Here is an 18700-nt window from a genome sequence, read left to right on the forward strand (position 1 = left end):
CGGAAAGTATTTAGACCACTTGACTTTTTCCCAAAATCTTTACTATACAGCCTTATTCTAAAATGGATTTGATTGTTTTTTTCCCTCATCAATCTACACACAATTCCCCATAATGCAAAAGTATAAAACATTTAAAACTGAAATATCACATATACATATGTATTCAGACTATTGACTCAGTACTTTGTGTGAAAGGCCGTACCTATTCACTGACGAAATCCTCGGCGGGACAGCACGAAATGAGACGCAGAGATGTGACTTCAACAAAAAAAAGGAAACTATATTGGAAGTTCTTGTTTCAACTCTCCCCGGGACCGTACAAACAAAGGCCAGGGTAATGGCTATCCAAACAAAACTCCCCAAAAATAAACTAACAGTTGGTACCCAACACCACTCCAACAGCTTGAGCCGAACCTATAACAGGGGATCCTACTATCCTGGAATTCGGCATAGTCTCCGGCTGTTAATCACTCTGCCCCTTCAGTCAGGTCCTTAAGAGAGCACAAACAATCAGTCAATTGGCCTCAGGTGAGCTCGTCAGTAGTGGCTGTACTGCGGCCCACCTCCAGGAGAGGGTGCAGTCGGACCACTTGATACGGCTGATCCCTCACACATCCCCCCTCAAGCCAGACCCAGGGGGGCTAGCACCAGCCGGACCTACCAGGTCTCGGCGAGAAAGCGCATTCGTGTTACCGTGTAGTTTTCCGGGCTTGTGAACCACCTCGAATTTAAACGGCTGCAGTGCTAGGAACCACCTCGTTATCCGGCTATTGTTGTCCCTCTGTCCCGCCATCCACTTGAGGGGGGCGTGGTCGGTGACCAGGCGGAAACTTCTCCCCAGGAGGTAGTACCTCAGATACCCTAGCGCCCATTTAATCGCCAGCAGTAGCATAGTTTCGCTCCCTTTCCCTTCTCCTACATACCCAATATAAATGTAACTCACCCTCATCCTGTAGCGTCTTCCCATCAATAACTGCCACTTTGGCCATAAGCCTTAGCACCTCTGGATCTCGCTGTTGGGCCATGCCGGGCCGTGCCAAACTGACCCATAAGGTCTTGGAAAAGGGAAACTGCTGTCGGCGTCGTTGGTCTCCGTGCCAAACCCCAGCCAGGACTCCTCTGGTGTGGACTTGGCGAAGATCTGTCGAAGCCTTTCTCTTTCCTCCTGTCTCCTATCCTTGCCTGCCTGGCTGGATCCCTCTTCACCTTGGCTCTCGATTCCATGGTACATCTCATCATTGGACATCTCTTTGAAGACCCGCCACTGCAGTCGTGTGGACTCCTCATCCTGCTTCTCCTGTTCCCCTAGCAGACCGTCTAGTCGCCCCATGTGGTTTACTTTCTTTCCCCGGAGATTATGGCGGGCAACCGGTTTATGTGCCAGGCCTATGCGGTGCTGTGAGCTCCTCTTCTCTTGTCGGCCCCTCTCATGCTTCTCCGCATTGGCCCATAACCGGTGGAAGAGTGAGCAGTCACGACCGAGAAGGACGGGAACTGACAAGTTCAGTGACAGGCCCATCACCATAGGGACCTTTCCCACGGGTGTGGTCATCTTTACTTGGGCCCGGGGGTATCCCTGGACATCGCCGTGTATGCATGATACCTTCACTTTGCCTTCAAGCACTGTCCAGTCGTCCTGTATATCCCTTTGGCTAAGGGAGACTATGCTGCCGGAGTCCAGGAACGCAAATGTTTCGGTTCCGCCTATTCTCACTGGAACGCACCGGGCGGGGGCCGTCTCTGTGCTTGATGAGAAATGTCCCTAGTCAGGGAGGGGCCGGGGCTCGGGTTAGGGGACTCGGTGGGCATGGGCTCATCCGTTTTCAGGCAGTGTTGTGCAATGTGTCCTAGGGCTTGACATTTAAAATACTGGACCGTGCAGGGAATAGGTTCATGTCTCGTTCTCTCCCTCTCTGGTGGCAGTTTCTCTCTCTTCCTCTCCACTCATAGTAGGGCTTCTTGTGCCGGCTTCCCACGCCTACCGACCTCTACAAGGGACTCTGTAGTCCTACAGGTCTCAATAGCCCTGACTAGGGCATCCATTGTCTGGGGGTTGCTCTGGCTTTCTGTTCTTAGTAGGGTTGGCGGCAGCTCTCTCAAGCACTTGTCGACCGCGATTGTCTCCAGTAGTTCCGCTACGGACCGGGCGGACCCCAGCCAGCCTTTCACTAGGCAGACTAACTGGAATGCTTGTCCTCTGGGTGACTCGTCATCCCTGTAGGTCCATCCGTGGAACCTCCTGGGCTCTCTCACGAGGGTTCAGGTTATACTGAGCCAACACCTCTGCCTTCAACTTGCCGTAGTCCAGCTCAGCTTCTTCGCCCAGGTCATAATATGCCGCCTGTGCTGGCCCTGATAGCAGGGGCGAGATCAGCCCGGCCCACTCTCCTTCAGGTCACCCTTCTCGCCTGGCCATCCATTTGAAGGCTAGGAAGTAGGCCTTGATGTTGTCCTCCTTGCTCATCCATGGGACCAGGCTGTTCACACTCGATGTGGCTCTCCTGTCAGCCGGTCTCTCCCGTGCCAGGTCCTGTTGAATTGTGGCCAATATCTGCGCCTATTGTACGGCGCATACCGCCAGCTGGGGGGGGGGGGGGTTCGATCAGTCTCGGCTTCTTGTGCCTGCAGCCTCGGCTTCTTGTGCCCACATTCTCCACCAATGTGAAAGGCCGTACCTATTCACTAACAAAATCCTAGGCGGAACAGCATGAAATCCTACTGTCCCGGAATTCGGCATAGTCTCTGGCTCATAATCACTCTCCCTCTCTGCCCCTTCAATCAGGTCCTGTCACTGGAATTTTTATATCCCAATGATAATAATTAACAATCAATAAGCCTTGACTAATTCCCAAGGTTTGTAAGACACTGGGTAAAGAATAATTAGGCAAGGACTTAGCTTTCTGCAAAAGGTCTGTACAGTTTATTCAGAGAACGTTCTGAGGTCCATTACACAAAGATGTTCATTTTATGCTCACTCCCCGCTTACGCACATACCTACACACAAACAATAGATATCCTACGCACATACATACACACGAACAGTAGGTGAATTGTATCCCTCCCCGGACTTCTCACCACTGTTAATCACTACCCAGCGCTGCCTGTTCCTTTCCCCCGAGATTAGGGGGACCTTGAAGGTTACACCCTGTTTTCTCCTAAGTCTCTCCAGGTCGGGTCAAACACATGTCTACGGTTCCCTTAGGCCCACTAACACACACAACTAACACACACACATTTCCCTTCCTCCCGGGTCTTCTACTAGACCTTATGGGACTTACGTTCAGTACTTTAATTATTCATTACATAACTATTAATTACTAATCAGTTACGTTTCAGGGATGGATTCTTTATTCATTTACCTTTATTATATAATTCCCTTATCAGGTCCTTAATATGGTCCCACCTACTCAACAGCCAGTGTAATCCCGTGGCGCGTTATTCAAATTCCTCAAAAATGCAAAAACTTCAATTTTTCAAACATATGACTATTTTACACCATTTTAAAGACAAGACTCTCGTTAATCTAACCACACTGTCCGATTTCAAAAAGGCTTTACAACGAAAGCAAAACATTAGATTATGTCAGCAGAGTACCCAGCCAGAAATAATCAGACACCCATTTTTCAAGCTAGCATATAATGTCACATAAACCCAAACCACAGCTAAATGTAGCACTAACCTTTGATGATCTTCATCAGATGACAACCCTAGGACATTATGTTATACAATACATGCATGTTTTGTTCAATCAAGTTCATATTTATATCAAAAACCAGCTTTTTACATTAGCATGTGACTGGCATGTGACTAGCATTCCCACCGAACACTGCCGGTGAATTTACTAAATTACTCACGATAAACGTTCACAAAAAGCATAACAATTATTTTAAGAATTATAGATACAGAACTCCTCTATGCACTCGATATGTCCGATTTTAAAATAGCTTTTCGGTGAAAGCACATTTTGCAATATTCTCAGTAGATAGCCCGGCATCACAGGGCTAGCTATTTAGACACCCAGCAAGTTTAGCACTCACCAAAGTCAGATTTACTATAAGAAAAATGTTATTACCTTTGCTGTCTTCGTCAGAATGCACTCCCAGGACTTCTACTTCAATAACAAATGTTGGTTTGGTTCAAAATAATCCATAGTTATATCCAAACAGCGGCATTTTGTTCGTGCGTTCAAGACACTATCCGAAAGGGTAAATAAGGGTGACGAGCATGGCGCATTCGTGACAAAAAATGTCAAAATATTCCATTACCGTACTTCGAAGCATGTCAACCGCTGTTTAAAATCAATTTTTATGCCATTTTTCTCATAAAAAAGCGATAATATTCCGACTGGGAATCTGCGTTTAGGTAAACAGACGAAAGAAAATAAAGAATTCGGTCGACTCGGGCACGCGCCTAAGCCCATAGTACTCTGATCGGCCACTTGCCAAACGCGATAAAGTGTTTCAGCCAGAGGCTGCCTCGATATCGTTCAGCTTTTTCCCGGGCTCTGAGAGCCTATGGGAGCCGTAGGAAGTGTCACGTTATTGCAAAGATCCTCAGTCTTCAATAAAAAGAGCCAAGATGAAACACAACTTGTCAGACAGGCCACTTCCTGCATGGAATCTTCTCAGGTTTTGGCCTGCCATATGAGTTCTGTTATACTCACAGACACCATTCAAACAGTTTTAGAAACTTTAGGGTGTTTTCTATCCAAAGCGAATAATTATATGCATATTCTAGTTACTGGGCAGGAGTAGTAACCAGATTAAATCGGGTACGTTTTTTATCCGGCCGTGTCAATACTGCCCCCTAGCCCTAACAGGTTAAGAGAGCACAAACAATAATCAGTCAATTGGCCTCAGGTGAGCTCGTCAGTAGTGCCTGTACTGCGGCCCACCTCCAGGAGAGGGTGCAGTCGGACCACTTGATCCGGCTGATCCCTCACATTTGTTTAAGCATCTTTGGCAGTGATTACAGCCTTGAGTCTTCTTGAGTATGATGCTACAAGCTTGGCACATCTGTATTTTGGGGAGTTTCTCCCATTCTTCTCTGCAGACCCTCTCAAGCTCTGTCAGGTTGGATTGGTAATGTCGCTGCACAGCTATTTTCAGGTATCTCCAGAAATGTTCGATTGGGTTCAAGTCCGGGCTCTGGCTGGGCAACTCAAGGACATCCAGAGAGTTGTCCCAAAGCCACTCCTGAGTTGTCTTGTCTGTGTGCTTAGGGTTTTTGTCCTGTTTGAAGATGAACCTTCGCCCCAGTCTCAGGTCCTGAGTGCTCTGGAGCAGGTTTTCATCAAGAATCTCACTGTACTTTGCTCTGTTCATCTTTTGCTCGATCCTGACTAGTCTTCCAGTCCCTGCTGCTGAAATCATCCCCACATAATGAGGCTGCCACCACCATGCTTCACCTTAGGGATAGTGCCAGGTTTCCGCCAGATGTGACACTTGGCATTCAGGCTAAAGAGTTCAATCTTGGTTTCATCAGACCAGAGAATCTTGTTTCTCATGGTCAGAGTCCTTTAGGTGCCTTTTGGGAAACTCCAAGCATGCTGTCATGTGACTTTTACTGAGGAGTGGTTCCCGTCTGGTCACTCTACCATAAAGACCTGATTGGTAGAGTGCTGCAGAGACGGTTGCCCTTCTTGAAGGTTCCCCCATTTCCACAGAGGAACACTGGAGCTCTGTCAGAGTGACCATCGGGTTCTTGGTCACCTCCCTGACCAAGGCCCTTCTCCCCCAATTGCTCAATCTCATAGCAAAGTGTCTGAATACTTATGTAAAAATATTCTACAAACCCGTTTTTGCTTTGTCATTATGGGGTATGGTGTGTAGCTTGATGAGGGAAAAAATGTATTTAATTAATTTTAGAATAAGGCACTGTATATTGTATAGAAATTGTTATAATTGTAATTTTCCTCTTGGAATCAGTGCCCATTGAAAGACGTGTTGGTAATTATAATGTAATTAATGTAATTATAATGTGTGTGTTTGTGTGTGTATGTGTGTTCCAGGAGGCCTGTGTGAGGATGGAGGAGGGCATCCACATGGAGAGGCACTGTGCCCAGCTAGTGGAACAGCATGGGGCAGCCCAGGACTGGCTGAGGGAGCATGTGAAGGGTCTGGGCCCGCAGCCCACAGACAGACAGGCTCTACACAGCTACGCCAACACCCTGAAGGTTAGTTACAGGAGCATGGAAAAGAGCATGAAAGAACAGCATTGTATTGCAATGAAACATGCCATTTGCTATTAGCTTATTTGTGCGTCGCAAAATATGTCATACTTTTGTTTTACTATATGTGTTTCAGGACAGCTTGTTAAGGCCATATTGTCCATATTGCTAGTCTGAGGGTTGTAAATACTGTATGTGCCCTCCTCCCCCAGGCCCTGCTCCAGACTGTCGACAGGGAGGAGAGGGAGATGAGGGAGCTGGACGCAATCCGAGACACCCTGCTGAGCCGCTGCACCCCTGCCGGTCGGGATACCCTGACCCTGGAGGTCAGCCACCTCCAGGACCTCCTCACTTCTTCTGAGAGAGAGATGAGGGAAAGGCTGGCAGGCTGCGAGGCCCAGCTGAAGGAGCTGGATGCGAAGATGGCCAAGAAGGCCCAGGGCCTGAGGGAGAGGGCCAAAGCACTGCAGTGGGAGCTCCGTTCTCTGGACCAGGCCCTGAGCTACAGCGAGCCACACCCCAACATAGCCCAGCTCCAGCAGCACTGGCACAGCCTCAAGGTACCTCCGCTGCTTCAAATGACTCTGCTCTGTTTGGCACTGTACTACTGCCCTGGATCAATGCATGATCATTTAGTTCCCATATTAAGATATTTCTTTTTAAACAACTTAAAAGAATCAATGTACACAATCTGTGGGAAATTTGCAACAAAGTAAATACAAATCAATTATAGTTCTATATCGCTCAGAGACTCTAACCTGAGTTTTACACTTGTGATTTCTGCACCCTTTAGAACTGCGAGAGGTCGTTGGAGGGGTTAGGGCTTAAAGTTCATGACCTGCGTCAGGCTGCCAGATCTGCATCCACAGAGGAGGACCTTCCCGCTGAAGTCATCTCCATAATGGAGTTACTGAGCCAGCAGCACGACAGGTACTAGACTTGGCATCCCAAACATTCAGCTCATTTATCAAACTGTGCAGTGCACAGAACCTCTTCCTGTTGCTCTCCAAGTTTAAACTCAGCTGGCTCTCTTCCATTTCAATTTCAGTTTTAATTGTTATTACTCCCTTATATCATAGATAACGGAACATGCTGATCTTTCTTTGTAGTTTGAGGGGTAGCAAGTTGCAAAAGATAGAGACATGGAATTCTTATATACATGAGTAGCTGGGATGTTTAGTATAGTAGCTATTAACTAATCTAAGAGATTGTATCAGCTTGTACATATGAATATCCTGTCAGTGTGCTGATGCTATTCTCTCTCTCTCTCTCTCTCACTCTCACTCTGTGTGTAGTCTGAAGACCAGGTTGGGTGAGAGGCAGAGCTGCTGCACTGAGAACACAGCTCACTGCCTCACAGCCTCTGTTCAGCTTCTGCAGCAGTGGAACCACTCCTCACACACACGGACAGCCCCCTCCATCCAGGTTATAGCACAGGCCTCTCAATCAAACAGAATGAATGTTGATATGATGAAGTTTAAAGTCTTCAATATATCTAAATCGATATTTAATTCGGTTTGTGTCAGCTTTTGTACTTTCATTGCACAATCTAGTTTTATGAGCATCACATGCAATACAATTGAAAGTTTCCCAGTAATGTTGGTGTCAATATCGGGTGTATGAGAGGCGAAGTCAGGTGCAGGAGAGAAGCGAAATATAACCAAGCGCACTTTATTATAGTTCCAAAATACGAGAGCATTACATAAATATAAATGCGCTCAAAACCACGGAACATAACCAAAGTAAAGCGCGTAAATCAAACACCACGAAAACATGAAACAATTACACACAAAACATGATGGGAAACAGAGGGTTAAATACAAGTAGATTGATTGGGGAAATGAAAACCAGGTGTGTATGGAAACAAGACAAGACAAATGGATATATGAAAAATGGAGCGGCGATGGCTAGAAAGCCAGTGACGTCGATCGCGGAACTTCACCCGAACAAGGAGAGGAGCCGACTTCGGCGGAAGTCGTGACAGTTAGCTACCTGGGTATTGGGAGCAAATTATTGGAACTGTAGAGGGAACACAATATTCCTGTATGCCATGCTGAAGTAATTGCCAGGGTGCATAAGTGTGTCGATGTTTTGAATTTGGTCATTATTTCCAATTATTACAGGAACATTATCAAGGACTTTATTTAGTGCCTATGGGTACATCCTGTAATACGTGACGTAGGTCCACTCACTGTGGTCCATTTGCTAGATTGTTGAAACAACATGAATCAGAGCTAGTGAGGTCAGGGATATAAACTATTCCAAGAACTCAGAGTTTTTGAGTAAACATGGAAACACTCATCACTCACTGATGGTAGAACATGTGACAGTGGTTCTTCCTGCTTCAGGCTGCATTAGAGGAGGGTGTGCAGTTCCAAAAGGCCCTGAAGGAGGTGCTGTCTCACAGACAGTTCCTGGTGGACTGCCTGAAGCCTGACCAAGCAGACAGACTGGAGAAAGACACCACTGCAACACTCAGGGATGCAGACACACACAGCACCTTTCTCACCAAGACTCTGAAAGTGAGAACTTTACCGATCCCCAACCAGCCCATTGTTAAACTGCTTAATGCAACAACATTTTGTATTCATATTTTCTCTCCTTTTCCCTCCCAGGATGTAGCTGAGAAGAGTAAACAGACAATAGATGTGACTCAGCCCGTTGTTGTCACCTCAGTCCAGACAGAAGACAAACCAGCCGCACCACCTAGGAGGACAGCCAAGACCAAGCAGACTCCCACCCAGGAGAGTCAGCAAGCTACACCACAGTTGCTTCTCCATATCACAGAGAAAAACATACCACAACCACTCCCCCCTGTCACAGAGAAAATCATACCAGTCAAACAAGAGTCTTCAGCTGCCACTACCATGGCGCGTACTGAAGCCCCAAGTTCAGGGTCTGTCATGACACCAGAACCGGCAAAGGAGAATAAAACTGCTGTCACACAGGTGCCAAAAGCTGCAGTAGAGTCTAAACAGAGCATGATAGTGACCACTCGATCGGTTGAAACCCTGAAGACGGACATAACTTCCACCACCATCCAAATACAAGATACCAAGAGTCGATCGGCTGAGACCCTGATAACAGAAAGAACTGTAGTCAAGGAGCATGGTGATACTCATGTCACAAGAGTAGAGACTACCACTGTGAAGACGGTTAGTCAGGCAACTGACCAGATAGACCAGGGCCTTGATCAGGAGACATCTTTGACGGACGCCCTACGCTCACAGCATGCTTACATTGACTCTGAAAAACAACGTAGTCATGACGACACACAAGTAAAACAAGCTCATGTCCCTGACACAAAAAAACAAGTATGTTATGATGTCGACACACCGCAGCCACTAGAGAAGAAAGTGTCCTCGGTCATTCTGGACACTGACACTCTGTATGTGCAGAAACCAGAGATGTGGCCACTGATGAGCAGTGACACCGCACTTATCATATCCTCCGGAGCAGTAGTGCTTGATACTGAGAAAATGGACTCGGACACTAAGTCCACCAGTTCTGGATATCCAGGAACAAAGTCCATCAGTCCATCCAGTCGCAATCCACAGCAGACAGAATCACAGAACTCCACTGTAAGGCCCAGTGAACACCCTGAGCATAGGCTTCCTCAGTCCCAGCCGGACAGAGCTGTGGAGAACAAGGTCAAGTATAACACTGAGGAGTTATGGAAGGACAGCAAGACTGAGACTGAACAACGAGACCTTATACTGGACTTGCCTGATGTGGCTCAGCCCACTGCTGTTGCCTCTGTCCAGACAGGAGTCAAAGCACCACCCCCGTCCACACCACCTCGTAACAAGAGAAAAGCCAAGAGCCAGCAGGCCCAGCCCTCTGACACACAGCTTGAGAGAGCGTTGGAGGACAGTGTCAAGTATAACACTGAGGAATTATGGAAGGACAGCAAGGCTGAGACTGAACAACGATACATTGTACTGGACCTGCCCACAGTGAGCGATGTGGCTGTACCTCCTGCTGTCTCCTCAACCCAGACAGAGGACAAAGCTAAAGCACCATCCACACCGCCTCGTACTAAGAAGACAGCCAAGAGCCAGCAGACCCAGCCCTCTGACACACAGCCTGAGAGAGTTGTGGAGGACAGTGTCAAGTATAACACTGAGGAATTAATGAAGGACAGCAAGGCTGAGACTGAACAGCGATACATTGTACTGGACCTGCCCACAGTGAGTGATGTCCATAAAGAGCCTGTACCTCCTGCTGTCACTTCAATCCAGACAGAAGACAAAGCTAAAGCACCATCCACACCGCCTCGTACTATGAAGACAGCCAAGAGCCAACAGGCTACAACCCAGGCCCTTCTACCCCAGGCCTCTGACACACAGCCTGCTGTGGAGAACAAAGACAAGGATAACACTGAGGAGTTATGGAAGGACAGCAAGGATGACACTGAACAACGGTACATTGTACTGGACCTGCCCACAGTGAGTGATGTCCATAAAGAGCCTGTTGCTACTGCTGTCACTTCAATCCAGACAGAAGACAAAGCTAAAGCACCATCCACACCGCCTCGTACCATGAAGACAGCCAAGAGCCAGCAGACCCAGCCCTCTGACACACAGCCTGAGAGAGTTGTGGAGGACAGTGTCAAGTATAACACTGAGGTGTTATGGAAGGACAGAAAGGATGACACTGAACAACGATACATTGTACTGGACCTGCCCACAGTGAGAAATGTGGCTGTACCTCCTGCTGTCACCTCAACCCAGACAGAGGACAAAGCAAAAGCACCATCCACACCGCCTCGTACTATGAAGACAGCCAAGAGCCAGCAGGCTACAACCCAGGCCCTTCTACTCCAGGCCTCTGACACACAGCCTGACACAGTTGTGGAGAACAGGGTCAAGTATAACATTGAGGAGTTATGGAAGGACAGCAAGACTGAGACTGAACAGCGGTATATTGTACCGGACCTGCCCACAGTGAGTGATGTCCAGAAAGAGCCTGTTGGGAAAGAGGACAAACCAAAAGCACCAACTCAACCAGCACCTTCCACATCACCCCTGGCCTCTGAGATAAGTAAACAGAAGGCCGATGTGGCTGTACCTCTTGCTGTCACCTCTATCCAGACACAAATCGAACCAACAGCACCAGTACCATCCACACTGCCTCGGACCAAGAAGACAGCCAAGAGCCAACAGGCTCCCACCCAGGAGAGTCAGCAAGCTAAGCCACTGTCACACACCCCTGTCAAAGAGAAAACAATACCAGTCAAACAAGAAGCTTCAGCTCTGACTAAACCGGAGAGCAAGGTAATCGGTTCTGATCAACCCAGTCAAACAAAGACACACGTCACTAAGACAGTGCAGTCAGAGAAAGCAGAGACAGTGTGGACTGAAATTGACATATCTCAGGCAGAGGTTAGCAAAGCATGCTTACCACAGACTCAACCAGAACCCTCCAAAGCAACGAGTGACAGAGCTATTGAGGTTGAGGGCAAAGGGACCTGGGAAGAGAATGCTAAAGAGTGGAGAAGTGAACATGACCAATGTGAGGCGCAAGAAAGTCTGACCGAACCAAAGGTGAAGTTGGAGGCTACTGCCCAACCAGACAGAAAACAGTCAGCTAAAATCGAAAGTGAGAGTCAGTCAGTGAGTGAAAAACAGCCAAAGAGAGATGCTGCCCAAACAATCAAGCAACATGGAACTACAGCTGCAATTGAGAACACCCGAAAAGAAGACAGGGAGAGCAGCACTGAAGGCCAGCCAGAGGTAAGTGTGGCCAAATTAGACAAACAACAGACAGATGAAGAGGAGCGAAAGAGGAAGGAGCTCAAGGAGGGACCAGGGCCCAGATTCATAAAGCCTTCTGCCATTTTTTCCTTAACTATAGACTTAAGAAGAAAATTAAGCAAAGTTCCTGTTCTTGAACATTTTCTTGCATTATTTATGTTTCTCCATAAGAAAAAAGTTAAGAAGAAATTAGATTCTTGAAAATAACGTTATTGGAAATGTTGTTAATTCCAAGATGGCTAAACCCTTAAACTTAGGGCAGTGAGAGAAAAAGCTCAGGAAAGCAATTGAACATATTTAATTCACTCACAAACTTCATCTGAAAGTGTCAGTATTGATTATTTTAAACCTAAGAACATGTTTTAGAACAGTCATCTCAGTAAGAAATATGCTAACATGATTGCCATTGCTAGCTAGATAGCTAGCTAAAACAGTTGCCTAGCAACAATCTTAAGAAGATTTGCTTCTTAAGTTTTTGCATTAGAAGTGTTTTGGGAATCTGCGCCCAGGCCCTGTTGCTATGGCAACAGAGAGCACAGAGAGGGCAAAGCCAGATGGCAGTGACTTGCCACAGGTGAGTCCATCGCTCGCTCACTCACTCAAAGCTGTAAAATACCCCCATGTTTCTTTTGAGAAATTGTGGGGTTCTATCTCCAGGCTCTGTAATATGAGCTGTATAAGCGAGACAGGCTTGATTCTAGTCTGATTTATCTCTGGGGTTCTGTGGCACATTGTTCTAAAGGACAGAATATTTTGATTGCCCCTGTACCTCAGAGTAGCTAGGAGGGTTAGAGGTCTTACCTAGAGAGACAAAGAGACGGCAGAGTGAGAGAAATAGTTGGAGGGATGAGAGTGAATACAGTGAGTGACTTTGCTTCAGGGAAGTAATGCTATAGTCAAAATTGTATTCAAACCACCACTTTTGCATGCCTCTAGGTGGTCATGAAAAAACACCTGTTCTTTTGTGTGTGTTTTAGCTTGTGTCTACAAAGAATGCTTAGTCTTCTGTTAATGACGTTGATAGATGTTGATAACTTTTGATAATGTTGATAATGTTAATATTTACTCCCTTGTAATGTTCTCACTCATAATGCAGCAAAGGACAACTACCCAAGGTACTTTTAGATGTTTTTTTAAAGAATACAATGTAGTCTGAACAAAGAACAAGGGCCTGTGCTGTCTTGACCATAGACTGTATATATATATATATATATATATATATATATATAAGGTCTTTACCCGTGTTTGCACGGAACACACGGCTCCTGGACAGGAATGTGAGCCGCCCGCCTCATGATGTCACTCTCTAGGATGTCATAGGCAGAAAGACTAAACACTGATCCTGCCCACTCTAGTGTTCACTTCACTGCAGTGAGTGTTGTTGTGGGGAGTATTATTTTTCACCGCTTCCAACCGTGGTTTTTGACACCACAGGTTTGACGTAGGCTTTGGTGAATGCCTGGAAGCCCGCTATTCATTCACAGGTTAATTGTTATTTTGGTTTTCATAGCAGCAACAGGTGTGCAGCACAGAGGAGCCAGCAACTCCTGTTGAGGCAGCAGTCCCTGTTGTAAAGAAGGAGACTCTAACCCCAGACCCTTTTGTGAAGAAAGAGACCCCAGCTGCACCAGAAGGACCCACCATGCAGGACATCTTCACTGATATCCAGCGTCTGTCACAAACTGGACCAAAGAGCCTTCTCATTAAGGTACGCTCAAAGGTTACTGGGCAGAGTTGCGCATACACATTTTTGAGTTTGTGATCGTAATGCTTTGTATTAGTGTTTGAAATGTGTCTGATATTTCAACGTTTGTGTGAGCAGTTATGCAATGTCATTGTCAGAACACTTAAAAAAATTGCCCTGGCAAGGAAAAAACATATTACAATAGCATGAATTATTAGTATCTCAATCTTTGTCGAAGCGCGCCACACTGTTCACTGTCCACATGGTCATACTGTCTCTTTGTGTGTAATCATAGATTAAACCTTGGGAGGACCCCATGAGGATTCTGAACACGTCTCTGGCTGACCTGCAGGCTCGTCTGAGCAGGCTGGTGGTCAGGGTACTGGGCTGCAGAAACCGCCCTGCAGACCTCAGCCCCGCAGCCATGGCTTTGCAGGTGGAGGAGGCCGAGGTGAGAGCGAGGCCAAAATAAACCACAACCCAACAGCAACGCACAACACACCAGAAAACCACAACAGCAAAGCACAACACACCAGAAAACCACAACAGCAACGCACAACACACCAGAAAACCACAACAGCAACGCACAACACACCAGAAAACCACAACAGCAACGCACAACACACCAGAAAACCACAACAGCAACGCACAACACACCAGAAAACCACAACAGCAACGCACAACACACCAGAAAACCACAACAGCAACGCACAACACACCAGAAAACCACAACATAATCCACAGTACAGTTCACAATAGTAACCCATTTAAATGTCAACACAGAGGTTGATATTTAAGTTATAAGCTATTCAAGTCTGTCCTAGTGAGTCAGTTGATCATTATTCCTAGAGTGAACATGCTACTGAGTGTGTGTTTTGTATGTTGTGGTTCCAGGAGTGCAGACAGGCTGCTCAGACCCAGGTGTCTGTGTTCTCCCAGCCCAGAGAGGCTCAGACTGCAGACCGGGAGGCCTTTGAGCATGTGGAGAGCCAGTGGGGCGCAGCAGTGTGGGATGCCTCGGAAGCTGTCCACTGTAAGGAGGCCCAGCTGCAGCTGGTCACTGAGTTGGACAGGCAGACACAGACAGTCAAGGCCACTCTGGAGAAGCTGTCTGCAGAGCTGGAGGCCCTCACAACGTGAGTGTTGTCTCTGATGAATAGCTTTACTTTAGTTTTTATCAGTAAGAATATTAGGCATGTTCTAATTTCACAATACAATTTGACGGTCATACTGCCTAGTGAATAATGGAGAATATGTCTATAATGCTCAGTTTCTAAAAATAATGCCCCTCTACCATGCTGTGTGCAGATCTCCAGTGGAGAGCAGCTCAGCAGAAGCTGAGGAGCTACGTTCCTTTCTGCGGGGTATGGAGGAGGACAGGACCGTCATGGGAGAGCTGATCCTCACTCTCACCAAGCTGTCCCCCCACCTGAACCAGGCAAAACGAGCTGCTGCACAGATCCAGCAGATAGGCCTGCAGGAAGAGTGGAGGTCACTGGAGAGAGCTTCAGAGAAGACCCTGTACTGTGTCAATGGCTATGCCAGGGAAACCAGCAGCCTTCTCGCAGAGATCTCCTCTCTTCAGGAGCAACTGGAGGTCTTAGGAAAGGCTACAGGCTCACCCCATTCCACTACAATCCAGTGGGACAGCAAGAGGGCCCAGGAGCTGATGATGGTGAATGCTGAGCTGACTGCAGCTCAGCAGAAATACCTCTACCTGCAGCAGAGCTCAGAGGCTCTGGTCCACAGCTCCCAATGGGAGAAGGAGACGAAGCAGATAGAACAGGGGCTCCAACAGGTCAAGGAGCAGCTGGATCGTGTTGGAGAGCAGGTGTCCTCTCAGACCCCCAGCAGTGACAACCCTATCATGAATAAGATCCACAAGGTAATGATGGACGCTTTTGCCTGGGCCAAGCAGACGGAGAGCGACATCGAGGGCCGGAGGAGGAAGGTGGCCCTGCTCCCTGAGGAGGTCCATCGGCAGATCAAAGACCTGAAGAAGGTGCAGTGGGAGATGGCGGCCAAGCAGGCCCAGCTGGAGGCCCTGGTGGAGGAGGTGGAGGAGCTGCTCCCAGAGCTGGACCAGGCTGATGAGGTCCCCATGGTGCACTCCTCCCTGGTCAGCCTGGAGAGTCTGTCCAGGTCCACCACAGAGAAGCTAGCCAAGGCTGTGAAGGAGATGGAGTCAGGCCTGCAGACTAGAGAGAATATGTCAGAGCAGATAGCAGACCTGGACTCCTGGGTGGTGAGTCACCTCCATAGAGAAGCCTCCAGGAGGGGAGAGGGGGAGGGCCAGAGTACTAAAGACCTGGATCGCCGGGTCAGACAGATTCAGGAGACCCTGGTAGAGACGGAGAAACAGGCTGCTGTGTCCGAGGCTCTTCTCATGAGGAGCAGAGACATCGCCTCTGAGCTCAGCATCACAGAGAACTGCCGCCTCAATGAGAAACTCACAAACCTCCAGGAGGACATCAAGAGCATCATCAGCTATGAGAAAGCTAACCAGCAGGAGCTGGAGGAACTCCTTCAGACTCAAGACGCATCTAGGCAGAAGGTGACCACGGTGGAGAAGAGCCTGAGACAGATGCTGGTGGACCTAAACAGACACAGGTTCCCGGTCACAAGGGAGACTCTAAGCACCATTGAGCCGTTTAAACACATGATCGTGGAGCACAAGTGCCAGGTGGACAAGCTACAGCCCTTCATCCCTGAGGAGAAGAAACAAGAGCTGCTGTGTGTCATTTCCCAGTTGCACTGCAAAATGAGCACGCTGAATATGAAGGCCAAAGAACACGAGAGGTACCTAACCTTCAGGCAGTGTGTGGAGGAACTGCGGGAAAATGTGGAGGAGCAGGTCCTCCAGACCAAGGAGGAGAACAGGGGGAAAGAGGAGAGGTACACGACCGGTCAGGTCATCCTCACTCAGCTCCCTCTGATAAAGAGACTATGTGAGGAGGCTGCTGATGAGCTGCAGAGCATCTCCCAGGACCTCTATCCCTCACAGCTGACTGCAGAGCATGGGAGGCTTAAGCAGAACCTGGAGAGCTTCCAAACCTGGGAGATGACTGTGATCAACAACATCCAGATCCTGGAATGGGGCCTGCTGAAGGAGGTGCACCTCCAGTCAGAGCAGAGAGCTGTGCTGTCCTTCCTAAGGGACATCCAGCGGGAGCTGCAGCAACCATGCCAAGTGGAGCCCACAGAGGAAGCCGTCGACAAGGAGCACTGGAGGATTGTGACCCTGCGGATGACCGTGGAGTGCAGACTGAGGGTGTTGAAGATTCTAGAGCGCAAGAAAGGAACTAGGCAGCAGGATGGATCCCCGGAGTATAGTGACCTGATGGACCTGAAGAATGCAATCCTGAATGAATGTGACTTACGAATGGCAAGTTGTTTTGTTTTTGGTTGATTGTGTTTCAAAACCATATTAAATGCATGTTCTACTAATTTAAAAGGTAATTGACTATTCATGTAAAAAATTGTGATGATTTTTCAGGAGAGCATTTCCCAGGCACGGGATTCTTTGAGAGACTACACTGGAGCTGTGAGCGGTGCTGTCCGGTTCCTCCAGGAGGCTGAGGCCCTGCTCCATCCCTCATTAGCCCCAGTCGGAGGTTGCCTTGAGAGGCTGAGGGACATCCAGCAGGCCCTGGCCTCCATGGAGGAGCAGCTCCATTCCCATATAAGCCAGCTCCAGACCCTGGCCCTCCAGCATGACTACCTGAGCCCCCAGATGGTGGAGCGTCTACAGAGGGAGGTGCTGAGCCAGCTCCTGGTGCGGATGTCCACCCTCCAGGCGCAGGCCCAGCTCAAACTGGAGGCCCTGCAGAGGTAGACACTGTCTCTAAGAGTCAAGGGGCCTTAGATACAGTCATGATAGTGATATGATTGTAATACTCAACTGCCAAGTCAAGCCAACCTTCTAATGCTTAATGCCATTTGTAGTAGTCTTATTGATGTGACGCCTGATTGATATGTGGTTTGTGTTTGGTAGGTGTGCTGAGTATCACAGAAGGTATAGGAAGTGCCATGAGGAGATCTGCCAGGGTGTAAAGAGCGCAGAGACCCATCTCTCCTACTGTCACTCTCACAAAGTCAGCTCTGTCACTGACTGCACCGACCAGCAAGCTAAGCTAAAGGTATGGGGAAAGAATGCTAAACAAATTTTTCATAGCGTTAACATTACATTTTTTAAATTATTTTTTTACCCACCACTCTCTCCTTTACAGGCTCTGTCTGAGGAGGTGGACTCTGTAACTGGGCTTCTAAAGTGTTTGGGGGAGTGGTGCCCGGAGCAGGGTTGCCGTTGCAGCAGGGAGGGGGCGGTGAGCGCGCTCTGGAGGCAGGTGGCAAGACTGCAGCGTTGCACCTGCAATCTGAAGACTCACTCAAATCAGAGGGCAGACGAATGGAGTGATATTACAAAGAGCGTGAGTTACATGATAGATACTGGACACCTCTACCTCAATCTTAAAATAGCTATACATTTCCTAAAATGACTGAGTTGAAATTAAATTGTTTTCAACCCTGCGATATAAAATCTACCAACTCTTTAAGCCAATGATTGACACAATGTAGAGACCCCACTCTTCCCTACACACCCAGCGCAGAAAGTCAGGTTGGAAGCAGCCATTTTACAGACTGACTTATTCATTCCAATTCTTGTTATCCTTTCAGGTGGAGCGAGCATCCATCATGCTGGAGCAGGTGGAGGCTGAGCTGCCAGATAACTCCAGGGAGAAGGTGTGTGGGGAAGAGCTGCAGGTGCTGCTGTTGTACTGGGACCAGTACCAGGACAGGCTAGACTGTGAGCACCGAGCTCTCTCAGCTCTCGAGCTCCGTATTGCCAGACTGCTGGGCGTCCCCGCCCACCTGGAGCAGGCCCCGCCCACCCCGCTGTGTCAGCAGTTGCAGGTCATGCAGGACCGCTATGGCAGGTGAGAGGTCAACCACACTACAACAGACAGGACAGGAAACACATTGTTTGGTAGTGTTGTTTCAGGAGCTGAGCGTGTGGTGCCTCAAATATTACACTTAATTCCCACTTCTCAAAGACACAAATCCCCACAGCCGGCATATGGTATGAATTAA

General features: G+C 48.1%; 1 protein-coding gene across 9 annotated transcripts in view; it reads left to right on the forward strand.

The window, feature by feature from the left end:
• syne2b (spectrin repeat containing, nuclear envelope 2b) overlaps nucleotides 1-18700 on the forward strand; it is a 132190-nt gene that overhangs the window by 26682 nt on the left and 86808 nt on the right. For 8 of the 9 annotated variants that reach the window (XM_045716643.1, XM_045716665.1, XM_045716655.1 and 5 more), the window contains 14 exons: nucleotides 6011-6175; nucleotides 6382-6729; nucleotides 6963-7099; nucleotides 7465-7594; nucleotides 8518-8691; nucleotides 8785-11904; nucleotides 13436-13633; nucleotides 13905-14060; nucleotides 14504-14745; nucleotides 14918-16994; nucleotides 17106-17440; nucleotides 17604-17748; nucleotides 17839-18039; nucleotides 18287-18546. In XM_045716643.1, the coding sequence (XP_045572599.1) occupies nucleotides 6011-6175; nucleotides 6382-6729; nucleotides 6963-7099; nucleotides 7465-7594; nucleotides 8518-8691; nucleotides 8785-11904; nucleotides 13436-13633; nucleotides 13905-14060; nucleotides 14504-14745; nucleotides 14918-16994; nucleotides 17106-17440; nucleotides 17604-17748; nucleotides 17839-18039; nucleotides 18287-18546 (7688 nt within the window). The remainder of the gene's footprint in view (nucleotides 1-6010; nucleotides 6176-6381; nucleotides 6730-6962; nucleotides 7100-7464; nucleotides 7595-8517; nucleotides 8692-8784; nucleotides 11905-13435; nucleotides 13634-13904; nucleotides 14061-14503; nucleotides 14746-14917; nucleotides 16995-17105; nucleotides 17441-17603; nucleotides 17749-17838; nucleotides 18040-18286; nucleotides 18547-18700) is intronic. The other variant, XM_045716650.1, reaches the window with a different exon arrangement.

This window comes from Salmo salar, chromosome ssa01 (genome assembly GCF_905237065.1).
Source record: "Salmo salar chromosome ssa01, Ssal_v3.1, whole genome shotgun sequence".
NCBI classification, from domain to species: domain Eukaryota; kingdom Metazoa; phylum Chordata; class Actinopteri; order Salmoniformes; family Salmonidae; genus Salmo; species Salmo salar.